Here is a 13,551-nt window from a genome sequence, read left to right as displayed (position 1 = left end):
CAGAGAAACCCTGTCTCGAAAAACCAAAAAAAAAAAAAAAAAAAAAAACAAAAAAAAAAAAAACATGGCTACTGAGATTATGTAGACCATTACTTTTCTTTAAAATTATCTTTAAATAAAGTAAATAAAGACACCTTCCATATTCAGGTTTCCAGAAACATTATCAGAAAAGACGATCTCTCTACATCAACAAGGCAATTTCAACCTGTTTAACACAAAAACAAACAACAAAAACCCACACCAGGTTTCTAAAAAGAAAACTTTTAAACATGAAACTCACTAAAATTGGTGAAAGGGGCCAGAGAGATGAGGAGTGGTTCCTCCCTTATAAAAGAGGAAGAGAAAGCCAACAGTTCTTTGCTTACCAAAACCTAAACAACAGTCCTTTTCAAAACAAAACATGAGGTCTATTATACTTTGCAACTCTGTAGAATAATAATTATGCATTTTGCTTTTGTAAAATGAAAACATCATTAACCTAAGATAGCGTACATTTCCCCCAGTCCTGATTTATACTAAAGTAATAATGATAGTATCTGAGATGCACAGAACTTTAGCTTACAGCATTCTATCAGGTCATCTAATTCAAATAACTAATCTGTAATTTTTCATGATAAATATTCTCATTGTTGGATATAACATGGAATAGAGCAAAAAAAACTGAAAACGTAAGACAATGAACAGCTATGATCTTCCACATGTAGTGTATTGTACTTCTAACAAAACAAATAAGGCTATAAAAATATTTCCTGCCTGATCCAAGTGATTACTTCTAACCATTTTTCTTTTTCACATTTTAATAACTTAAAACTTCACTGAAAAGAATGTCTCCCTTTTATACACTTTGTATTTAAGTCAGTCACTGAAAGAAATGACTACCTCAGTCATGTCTATAGTAGCAGTAATAGTAGAAAATTTCATGTCCAAAAAACATATACATCCATTTAAGGAGCAAAAAAAAAAAGTAAACACTGAAAGAGAAAAGGCATAAAACAGTGTAGATTGAAAAAGCTGGAGCTGAATGCGGTAGTGCACATCCTTAACCTAAGCACTCTGGAGTCAGGCAGAGAGAGTTCCTCAGCTAAGAGGCTAGCTGGCTCTATACAGTAAATTCCAGGTCAGCCAAAGGCTAGCTACATAGTGCAAAGCCAGCTCATCCTCTCTACTCACCCATTCCCCAAAAACCAACAAGATGAGGCTTTTATACTAACTTTGGGGAAGGATAATCCAGAGTTAAATCATATTTCTCAGTTTAAAGTTTCTTTTTTTTTTTTGAAATAGTTACTGACAAATTTCAAATGTTTGCACTTACCTATCAGTATCTTTATCTTCAGGCAGCATGGGAGGCAAAGGTAACGGGGGTAATGTAGAGGTCACTAAAGCCACATGTTGCTCCTTCTCCTTAGCGCCTACGCTTGGTGTGAGTGGCTTAGTTTTCTCTTTAGTAGCAGACACTGGTTCTTCCTTTGTAGCAGCAGCTTTACTTTCCTTCCCAACAACTGTTTTCTTGGAGGTTTTATCTACAATCAAGTTATTGTCTACCTTTGTTACTTGAAGGGGTGGCTTTGTCTTTACTTTGTCACTTTTGGCAGTCCCAGCACTTGAGGGCGAAGGTGCATGTTCAGTTTTCAGTTTCTTCACATCCTTCACGTGGTTTGTTTGTGGGGCACTGGCACCAGTTTCTGTGCTCCCCTTCGTAGGGGTAGATGCATTTGAGGCTTTTGCAGCTTTGGCAGCTGCCTCAGCAGCCTTAGCTGCCTCTGCAGCCTTAGCTGCCTCTGCAGCTCTTGCTGCCTCTGCAGCTCGTGCCTTTTTATTCTTGTTCAATTCAGCTGCCAGGCTACTCTTGAGAGTTAGTGTACTAGGAGAAATGCTTGAGTGACGACTTCTAGATCTAGACAATCTGTGCCTGCTACGAGATCTTGAGTGCCTAGATGAATATGGGCTTCTGCTTCGAGATTTGGCAGACCGTCTGGTGAAAAATAGTTAATATTTAGTCAGTAACCAAATTAAATTTTATAGAGTGCTAATTTGAATATCTGAAGTGAAACAAATTTACTTAATTTCAAAATAATAATACACCATCTCTGAAAGGTTTTGTTGTTATTTCCAAGTAAAATACCAGAGGGCAATTTTCTTTAAAATATTCTTCTTTTGCTCTGACCTATGAATGCTCAAAGATAAGGCTAAATTTAAAACAAAACAATAAAAAAACTTCATAAGAAAAATAACAATTAGGGCAGCAGCAGGCCATCACTGCTAAGTCAGAGAGGAGGAATAGGCAGTAAGTATCAAACAAAGACAGCAGCAGATAAGTCTTCTACCCTCCTCCCTCAGTCACAGTTTCTGGTAGAAATAAATTGTGTTTCTTTACCACCATGAGTCCTATTTTTGATACTTCAGAATTCCCTATTACTCGTCTTCTAAGTTCCCCTCCCAAATTCTTTCAAAATGTAGAAATAAGACCTAGTTTGTTTCAGCATTGAGCTATCATTGCATACAAGCCCCATGCCTTACATAAAAATATATGCAATTATTTCTGAATAATAAAAATAAGCCTTTAAAATATTCTAATTCATTAAGCAGCTGTACATACCAATTATTGAAATAAAGATACAATTTTACAATTATTCACTAAAATAAGTGAAAACACTTAACTAAATCAAAGAAAGATTGTAAAATAACCTGCATAATTTTATATAGGAAGCAAATGCTATATTAGGAAACTTGGCTACATTTTGATTGTTTCTTCTCCCTTCAGATGATTGAGCTCCAGACAAAACATATGTAAGTCATATGTGTATCCCCTGATCAGATAGATACCAATGAACAGCAAGAGAAAGAAAGCAAAGAGATGGCATTCTCATCACAGGTAATAAGAGACTTTTATAAAGCAATTTTTCTACAATGTATTTCCTAGGACCATGACTTGGGTTACCTATTTAATACAGACACAAAAATTGTATGTAATACATTCTCAGACTCTGCTAAGTTGCTAGTAAACTCCAATGATACATTTACTATTTACAGCTAACAGTCTGATAACCTAAAATTTAATATAAAAAACAAAACTCAAATGTAGATGATTTTTAAGTAATAGTTTTGCCAACATTTCCAAAAACCTTACCATTTTGCTAATGTTTCAGGTATAGCTGTGAGGGTGAGAAAGAAACGCATCTTTAAACCTATAACAAGTTACACTATAACAATCTTACTAAAATTCTTTCTTATGAATAAAATTTCTTAATTTTTTTCTTGGACAAGACAACTTGGTGTTAAAGCATTTGTCACCAAATCTAAATACCAAGAGTTCTAGCCCCCAAGGACCCATAAGAGAACCAATTTCTGCAATTTATCTTGACCTCAATGTACACACGCAAGTAAGCATGCACGCACGCACACAAACACATAACTAAGTAAACAATTAAAATGGGTTTTTATGATAGTTCTATCTGTTGAATTTACAGTGAACACGTTAACTATTCACTGCTTGTTTGTTTTTCTGCTTTGTGGTTTTTTGAGACAGGGTTTCTCTGTGTAGCCTTGGCTGTGGTGGCACTCATCTGTAGACCAGGCTGGCTTCAAATCACAAAGATCCCCCTGTCTCTCTGCTTCTCGAGTGCTGGGGTTAAAGACATGTGCTAACCCTGCCCGGCTCATTGCTGGTTTTAAGTAAGTTAAAGATCTCTTTAGGAGCTAAAAAAGATGGCACGGGGCGGTGGAAATTAAGAGCAGGTAGTGTTCTCAAAGGTTCAGCACCAAGGTCAGGCACCTGGCTCCAGGAGATCCAAAGCCCCCTTCTGATCTCAATGGGCACTGCACTCATTTGCACATACCGCCCCCACACAATATTTACAAACAAAAATTTTAAGAACTCTTTTAAAAAACTAAGAGATTATCTTATGCTTTTAAGAACTTTTCCAAATTTACTTAGATTTATACAATTTAAGTAAAATCAGAATTGCAACTCAAACAGGCTAGAGCTCACTACTAATTAGCTAGGCTAGTTAAGTGTCCCTTAAAGCAGTGGTTCTCAACGTGGTTTTCTTTCTAATGCTGCAACCCTTTAATGCAGTTCCTCATGTTGGGATGATGGGATGACCTCCAACCATAAAAATATTTTTGTTGCTACTTCATAACTATAATTTTGAGACTGTTATGAACTGTAATGTAAATATTTTTGGAGCAGAAGTTTGGCAAAGGGGCTGAGACCCACGGGTTAAGAATCACTACCGTAAAGGGAGAGAGCATGGTATCCTGGTCATTCCAACTATATCACAGAGACTCTGCAAGAATCCAGTTCTGAGCAATGTACTTGGTGAACTCTCACAAATTCAGGCAGCTTTGTCCCCTTTGCCATCATAGCTCTTTCCCACAGCTCCAACAGCACTCACTGTATTCTTGTCATTTCAGGATTTGCTCTTAGTGAAGACTTAGCATTCTTTGTGAGCTCCCTTAATCTGCATCACCGTTGTGGTTTCTTTTTAAAGTCTCCTCAGTCATCTAAATTAGATTTCATTTTTTCTAAAACTTTCACTAGGTATGCCAAGTCTTAAAACCAAAATAATCAATTTTTAGCTACCTAAATTATTTTTGCTGAAAGATTATCCAATCCACCATTGAGCATCATTTGCCAATGCAACTTCCTGGGGTGAAAGAAAACACAGAAGCTCACATAATCAATATCCAATACAATTGCCATTACCCTCAACACTTCTTAGCCTACTTTTTTTGCCTTATTTATCTTACGTCCTCAAGGAATTCTCACAGTAACATTTACTTTAAAAGCTTGTTTAAAATCCTCAAGAGGTATGAAAATGATTATCAAACTGAAAATTACCATGCTAAGTATTATTTTTTTCAAAATGTGTCTTTTTCACATTCGTATTTATTGTTGCACTGGTCACAATAGTTAGGAAATAGAATCAACTTAAGATGTCTATCAACATATGAATGGGTTAAAAAACAGCACAGTACATACACACAATGGAACCTTATTGAGCCATAAACTAATGTGGGATTTCCTTCTGTATGTTGTGATTACCATTAATGAATAAAGAAACTGCTCTGGACCTATAGCAGGGCAGAATTTAGCTAGGCGGGGAAAACTAAGCTGAATGCTGGGAGAAAGGAGGACAGAGTCAGAAAGAAGCCATGGAATCATCGCTGGAGACAAAGTGCTGAAACTTACCTGGTAGGCCACAAACTCGTGGTGGTGCAGATTACTAGAAATGGGCTAAATTAAGACGTAAGAATTAGCCAGTAAGAAGTTAGAGCTAATGGGCCAAACAATGTTTTAATTAATACAGTTTCTGTGTGATTATTTTGGGTCTAGGCTAACCAAAGGGACGGGAACCAACAAGCGGCCCTCCTCCAACAATAAACAAAAATGAAATCATGGCATTTGCAGGAAAATAAGAGTGGAAATTTTTATGCTAAGCAGATTAGCAAATTTCACTAAAAAGACCCCTGCATTTTTGTCTTAAATGTATTATTGAGATTTTTAAATTATTATTCATATTTTTAAAAGGTCTCTTTCAAGCATTTCTTAGTTAAAACTTTAAATGGCTAGCCAGGAGACACACCTTTAATCCCAGCTCTCGAGAGGCAGAAGCAGGAAAAAAATCTTTGCGTGTCTGAGGTCAGACTGGTCTACATAGTGAGTTCTAGATTAGGCAGGGCTACATAATGAGATACTGTCTCAAAAAATATTCAAAGAACAACAAATGATGTTTCTATGTACTTTATTACGCACTGTTGTATGCACTCTACTAATTATTTACAACAGAATGGTGGGAGTTTCTTAAATGTACCTCATTTAAAATCTACCCTATCTATCTAATCTATTAGACTACTGAATACATCAGATCCAGCACCGTCTAAAATTAAGATTTAGGAAGTACATACATCATTCTCTTAATATTTGATCCTCTTAACATTCTGTTTTTAATTTTACTATTCTCTATTTGTTTAACCATGCTACAAATTTCATTTCCTGGTAAAAACATGCTATCTTAGCAAGCACCTTATCTTACTTACTACTCTACATTGCCTTGTATAGCCATACCCTCTGAATATTTCCCTACTGTTGCTGTTAACAAACTAGACCAAAGCAACACAAATTACCTCACAGTTCTAGACACAGAAATCCAGTGAGTTTTGAAAACTTAAACCACCTATCTCCACTCAAATCTCGAAGTAATATGTTTTCTTACCTTTCCCAGTTTCACTTAACTCAAGGCATCCATCATTCAGGCTTCTGCTTCCATCACTTCCTTCCTGTATGTATTAGCATATGGCATTTCTAACTCAATCCCACAGTCACCTTTCCATAAACCTCCTTGCCAAACAGGAACTACCTAGGTAGTACATTTTAATCGTATTTTGCCACAACATACTTTATATACACATTCCAGAGAGTATAACATGGGTATCTTAGAGGGTCTTACATAGTCTACCATACTCCTCTTTTTTCCTCAAAACCACTTTTCTCTTTCATCCCACCACTTCTCTCTTAATCTAACCTGTTCAATTGATATATTCTCTCTGTAAACAGCATAACCAAACCAATCTTCCTTGCTATTCAATGATTTTTTTTGACATGTCCCAAATCCTTCACATTCCTTTTCTTCTACAAACCTTCTCAACATTCTTAAAGCTCACCATCCAGTTCCAAAATTTATCAGGCATATCTTCTCCCACACAAACATTCTACTTCATTGCTATCTAAAATTAACCCCTCTGTGATGAACCATGCTCTGGAACCTTATTTTACAGGGTGTTGACCCCAAATGGCACAACCTGTAAGCATGTCAAAAATGATGTTTCTCATCTCCTTTCTGGTACCTATGGTCTTAAACACACAAAAATATTTGTAAAAAAAATAGCAGATAGGTGAATCAAAAGATCAAGTGCTAGTATATTGCTATTTTATCTTTCCTGCAAGTCAATCTCCTGTGCCCATAAACTCATATACTCACTGATATTAACTAGAAAATAAACATGCTTTATAAAACTAGAACAAAAACTCAATGTCTATAATGACAATATTAAGTATATTCTTAAAAATACTCCCTAACATTTCAGTTTCCCTACTTTTTTCCTGACTATATAGGCTGGCAGCTTCTGTCTTTTAAAGTTCTTCTGTACCATATTTATTCTCACACCGAATATAATTTATACCTACAAACTGTGGTGGTCTAAGTGTCTAAATACGAATGAACCCCATAGGCTCATTATTTGAATAGTCAACAGGGAGTGGCACTATTTGAAAAGATTAGGAGGTGTGGCCTTGTTGGAGGAAATGTGCTACTAAGAGTGTGCTTTGAGGTTTCAAAAGCCTATGCCAGGCACAGGCAGGTAATCAGTTGTCCCCCCCCAACACCGCCTACGGATCAGAATGTAGAACTCTAAGCTATTGCTTACATGCCCCATGCTCCCCACCATGACAGTGGATAACCTCTGAACTGTAAGCAAGTACACAGTTAAATGCTTTTTATAAGAACTGTCTTGGTCACAGTGTCACTTAACAATACAACAGTGACTAAGATACATAATAACTTAGACCACAGTTTTTTAACATGTGAATTGCAGTTTCTGAAGGTACAATAACCAGAAGTTAACTCAAACTTAAATGTAACAGATAAGAGAAGTTTCTGGCAGTGTTATTGTGCAGCTTCATTGCAGAATCTTGGTTCTGAGCATACAACATGCACTCTTTTTTTTTTTTTCTTTTTTTGGATTTTCGAGACAGGGTTTCTCTGTAGCTTTTGGTTCCTGTCCTGGAACTAGTTCTTGTAGACCAGGCTGGCCTCAAACTCACAGAGATCCACCTGCCTCTGCCTCCCGAGTGCTAGATTAAAGGTGTTCGCCACCACCGCCAGGCAACATACACCCTTTTCATTGGACATGTGTTCACACTATGCCATGCCAATGAATGTTGCCTGAAAAACCTCAGAGCTCAGATTTGAGACTACTGTAGGGTATAAACCACAATGTTTTACTATACAGTTTTATAATTTTATAAAACAATAGGTATTTTCTTAGCTTCCTGCTGTCTCTTCTTAGCACATAAATAACAAGTTAGTAAATATCTTTGAAATGTATTGCGCTAAAATATTTTAATTTTAAAACTGCTGTTTGAACTGCTGAGTTTCTTTAAAACAAAAACAACAGCAAAAATCATCAGATCAATTCTGGCATGAGATCAGGACACGATTCACATCAATTTCTAAAATAGCCCAAAACTGCTCTGACACTTTATAACATGTATTTATGCAAAGAGGCACTCTAGGCATTGACCATCATAAAACAAGAATATTAATCAACTCTGAAAAACACTGAAGAGCTCTCTACATGACAATATTAAGTACTAAGTCAACATTTAATTCCTTATGTAAAAGTGAAAAGTACATGCATTTCTTTAGCCCCACATTCCTCTAATCATCTCCTGCATCTGCCTAACAAGGGATACAATGTTTTAGTACAATGCTTACCACCTATCCAAAATTTGCCTTTACTGAAACTGGGGATATAGCTCAATTGATTCTTAACTAGCATGCATGAAGCCCTGAGTTCAATCACCTACACAACATAAACCAGGCATGTTGGGGGCACAACTATAATCCCTGCACTCACAAGTTGAAGGTAGGAAGATCAGGTCAAGTTTAAGGCTACATAGCAAGCTCCAGACCAGTCTAGGATACATGAATCATACACATACACACACACACACACTCACTCACACACACACCAACAAAAACAACCTTTTAATATAACAGAACTAGAAATAATCTTTGTCCCATAATCCTCCCACATTGTCTTATCTCATAATAAAAATAACTTAATTGCCCTACCCAACTAAACTGAGAGACAATATCTTCAAAGCTTTGACTCTGAATACAAACCTGGCCAATTCCAGATGCTCACTAATATTTATATAGTAAGAACACTACTGATGATGCTCCTAATGAATGGTCCTAATCTAGCTTTCCCTACTGTTGTGGTTTGAATGTAAAATGTTCCTCGAAGCATGGCATGTATTTGAACATTTGGTCACCAGCTGGTGGCTCAGTTTGGGAAAGTTATAAAAACTTTAAGTGTAACCTTGCTTAAGTAAGTCCATCACTAGAGGCAGACGCTCAGGTTTTACAGCCTGGCCCTACTTTTTGTTTTCTCTGCTTCCTGTTTATGAATAAAATGTGACTGAACAGTCTCACACCTGATGTTGCCATTTCTGCCCAACATAACAATACTATATAGCTCCGGAACCGTAAACCAAAATAAATCCTTTCCCCCACAAAGGTTTTTTCTTGTCAAGGTATTTTTATCACAGTACCAGAAACAAAACTAATATACCTAACAACTACTACATGAGACCAATGCTATACTGTGTTTTCATTACCTATGGAGAACATTCTCCATCTTTTATAGTGAATCCTTCCTAATTTTCAAGGATAGTCCTAAAGCCTTTTCTTCATAACAACTCCAAGACGCAATAGTGACTTATTGGCACCATTCTTCTGACCAAATCATCATTCTCAACCTTTTATTTTAGGCATTTACCACATTACCTATTAGACTATAGCTTCTTTGAAGAGCATAATATAATCTAAGTCAATTTTATTTAATCACACTACACTTGATAGCTTAATGCCATTTGGATAGCAATTCTTTGTCAAATGAACACAATGAACATCAGTCTTCAAAAAAAAATCATTTGACTTTCTCTGCCTTCACAACAATGAAAATACAGAGAAAGATGGGGAAACCAAGACAGAATGCCAAGAAACTTGCTACTCAGGTAGAATCAATAATCAAGCGAACTCACCCAATCCAAAGCCTGGTGCCACTTTCTGTTACCATACTGAACTCTTTCACCTTCACATTTACTTAGTTCTTAACTAGTTTTCAGAAATCAGGCTAACCTTTGTTCTCTGTTATCTGTCCATTTGCTGAAATCAGAACATTTGTCATCTACTACAAGGCACTCCAGAATCAGCTTTAAAAAACAAAAACAAAAAACAGAATTTATAACTAAATACTCTGTTGAAGAAGACTAAATGTTTTCCTTTCACCATTAGGAATAGAGAAGGAAGTCTTGCTGGGCAGGCCTTTAATCCCAGCGTCAGATCCCTGTGAGTTCAAGGCTAGCCTGTTCTACAGAGTAAGTTCCAGGACAAGCTGCAAAGCTACACAGAGGAAACCCTGTCTGGAAAAAAAAAAAAATCAAACAAACAAAAATCCTAGAATACACTAAAAATACAGAAACCAATAAATAAGAGTCAACCGTTTGTTTCTACATTCTTAGTCAATATGAAAAAAAGTTTTAGTTATCAGCAGGAGAGTGGTGGCACACACCTTTAATTCCATCCAATGTGGGCCCATGACAACAGTGGCATAAAAGTTGCTCTCAGCTGGGTGGTGGTATACAACTTTAATCCCAGCACTCAGGAAAAAGAGGTAGGCAGATTTCTGAGCTTGAGCCCAACCTGATCTACAGAGCGAGTACTAGGACAGTCAGGGATACAAAGAGAAACCCTGTCTTGAAAAACCAAAAGAAAGAGAAGCAGTTTTAGTTCTGCACACTAGCAATGAACAGTCAGAACAGACAGGAGGACAGCTAGGGCTTGCTGGCTGTCACCCCATCCAAACAAACAAGTTTCAGGTTCAGGGAGCTTATGCCTCAAAGAAAAGGAAAAAGAAAAGAGTGACAAGAGAACACCACAAAATGCCCTCGTCCTGCCTCCATGTGTGCAAATATGTACACCCACAGAGGCATATATGTAACATACACAAATAAAAATAAGAATTTAAAAATCATTTTTTAAAAAATTACTAAGAGAGAAACCCAACATGGCAAACAACACTCAGTTACAGTTGGCCAGAGTCTCCAAGGAATAACCTGGGGAAAGCTGAAAAATAGCTATTAGAAAAGTAACACATGGGGCTGGAAAGATGGTCAGAGGTTTAGAGCATTGGCTGGCTGCCTTCCAGAGATCCTGAGTTCAATTCCCAGGAACCACATGGAGACTCAGAGACATCGATAATGTAATCTGGTGCCCTCTTCTGGTGAACAGGCTGATACATGCATGAAAAACACTGTATGCATAATAAATAAATCTTTTAAAAAAAGAAAGAAAAGTAACACACTTAAGTAACTGGTGGAAAAAAGGCAATATCCAAAGCAATGGCAGCACATCACTGACAATCTACAGAATAAAAGCAAGACATTTCAGAAAGGTTTCTGCTTCTGTGGTAGCTTGGCAGCTGACACCCCGTGCAAACCACATTCTCAGAAAACTCAGAGCAAGTGGTACAGGACTAGTATTTCAGTATCATGAAACAATACAAACAAAATATTCCAAGCCTAGAAAAGAAACCCTCACCATATCTGCATGGCATTTAATAATACTAAAACTAACTCAACGCAGCATGTAGGAAGATCAAAGAAGGGGCAATGCTAGCATTTGCATAAGGAGCTCAAAAAGAATTTTTCACTTGAGTATACTCTAATTACTGTAATGAATTCTATCAGGTATGGTCAGATCTGAGATTTTGCCTTATGAAGCACTCCCGCCGACCAGAATAGCATTGGTAATCCAATCGCTCAATGATTCAGATGGAAGAACAGAGTCACCTATCAACAGAGGACTTCCCGACCCCAGATTAACGTGGAGAGCTAAAAAATCCAGAGTGAATGTGTAAAGAGTGGGTAAGTCATGAGTAATTTGTATTGTTAATATAGGCATGGCCACATCAAGGACCCAATGCCTGGAACCCAAAGGAATCGCAAAACCGTCCCCCCAAGGGTGAGACTCAATCTTTAAAGAAAGAAAATTAAAGAAGATATCAGAAGATGAAAAGATTTCCCAAGTACACAGATCAGCAGGATCAACACAGTAAAAATACTTATTTTACCAAAAGCAATTTACAGATTCAACACAATCCCCATTAAAATTTCAACACAATTCTTTACAGATATTGAAAGAACAATACTTAACTTCATATGGAAAAAATAGCTATAAACAATCCTGTACAATAAAAGAACTTCTGATTTCAGGCTACTACAGAGTTATAGTAATAAAAAGCACATGGTATTGGCATATAAACAGACATGTCAATTAATGAAATTGAATTGAAGACCAGGACATAAATTCACATCTATTGACACTTGGTTTTTGATAAAGAAGCCAGAAATATACAATGGAAAAAATAAAACACCTTCAAAAATATGGTGCTGGCCTAACTGGATGGTGGCGTGTAGAAGAATGCAAATAGAACCATTATCTATCATCCTATACAAAACTCAAATCCAAGTGGATCAAAAACCTCAACATAAAACCAGATAGACTGAATTTGATAGAAGAGAAAGTGGGGAATAGCCTTGACTCACTGGCCTAGGAGACAATTTCCGGAACAGAACACCAACAGCACAGGCACTATTAATAAATTAACAAATGGGACCCCATGAGGCTGAAAAGCTTCTGTAAGGCAAACGACACAGTCACTTGAAAACATGACAGCTTGTAGAAAAGATTTTCACCAATTCTACATATGAGAGAGCTAATATCCAAAATATATAAAGAACTAGATATCAACAAACCAAATAACCCAATTAAAAATGGGGTACAGATCTAAACAAGAGAATTCTCAACAGAGGAATCTCAAATGGCTGAGAAACACTTAAGCAAAGTCCAACATCCTTAGCCATCAGGGAAATCCAAATCAAAATGATTGTAAGATTCCATCTTAGACCTGTTAGGATGGTGAAAAGCAACAGCAACAGCTCATGCTGGAGAGGATGTGGAGTAAGGAGAACACGCCTCCACTGCTGGTGACAGTGCAAACTTGTATGGCAACTTTGGAAATCAATACAGTGGTTTCTCAGAAAATTGGGAATCAACCTACTTAAAGACATAAGCTATATCACTCATGGGCATATACCCAAAGGATGCTCCTCCATCTTGTCACAAGGACACTTGTTCGACTTTGTTCATAGCTGTGGTTGTTTGAATGTACTTAGCCTCCATAAGCTCACAGAAAGTGGCACTATTAGGAGGTGTGGCTTTGTTGGAGTAGATATGGCCTTGATGAAGGAAATGTGTCACTGTGGGGATGGATTTGGGGGTCTAATAAATGCTCAAGTCACAATCAGTGTCTCAGTTCACTTCCTGTTGCCTGTAGATCAAGATATAGGACTCTTAGTTCCTTCTCCAGCACCATGTCTGCCTGCATAACATCCTATCCTGCCATGATAATGGACTATACCTCTGAACAATAAGCCACCCCAGTTATATATTTTCCTTTATAAGAGTTGTCGTAATCATGGTGTCTTTTCAGAGCAACAAACACCGTATCTAAGATAGTCCCCCCACAGACTTGTGCTTGAAAGCTTGATCCACAGGGAGCAGCACTATTAGGAGATGTGGCCATGTTTGAGTAAGTGTGGCCTTACTGTAGGTACTGTGCCTCTGTGGAGGGGGGAGCACACGTGTACGTACACACACACGGGCGCCCATGACTGAAAACCAGTCTAACCAAGTGAAGACA

The 13,551-nt window shown here is 37.3% G+C and overlaps 1 protein-coding gene across 4 annotated transcripts in view; it reads right to left on the bottom strand.

Moving 5' to 3' along the window:
• Positions 1-13,551, bottom strand: part of Cdk13 (cyclin dependent kinase 13) — a 92,686-nt gene that overhangs the window by 61,330 nt on the left and 17,805 nt on the right. For all 4 annotated transcript variants that reach the window (XM_041630581.1, XM_041630583.1, XM_041630582.1 and 1 more), the window contains exon 2: positions 1,313-1,972. In XM_041630581.1, the coding sequence (XP_041486515.1) occupies positions 1,313-1,972 (660 nt within the window). The remainder of the gene's footprint in view (positions 1-1,312; positions 1,973-13,551) is intronic.

Source organism: Microtus oregoni, unplaced genomic scaffold (assembly GCF_018167655.1).
Source record: "Microtus oregoni isolate MIOR12 unplaced genomic scaffold, Mior012 000035F_ref0000213, whole genome shotgun sequence".
Lineage (NCBI taxonomy): Eukaryota > Metazoa > Chordata > Mammalia > Rodentia > Cricetidae > Microtus > Microtus oregoni.
The sequence above is the reverse complement of the archived record's forward strand: the minus strand, read 5'-3'. Positions and strand labels throughout refer to the sequence as shown.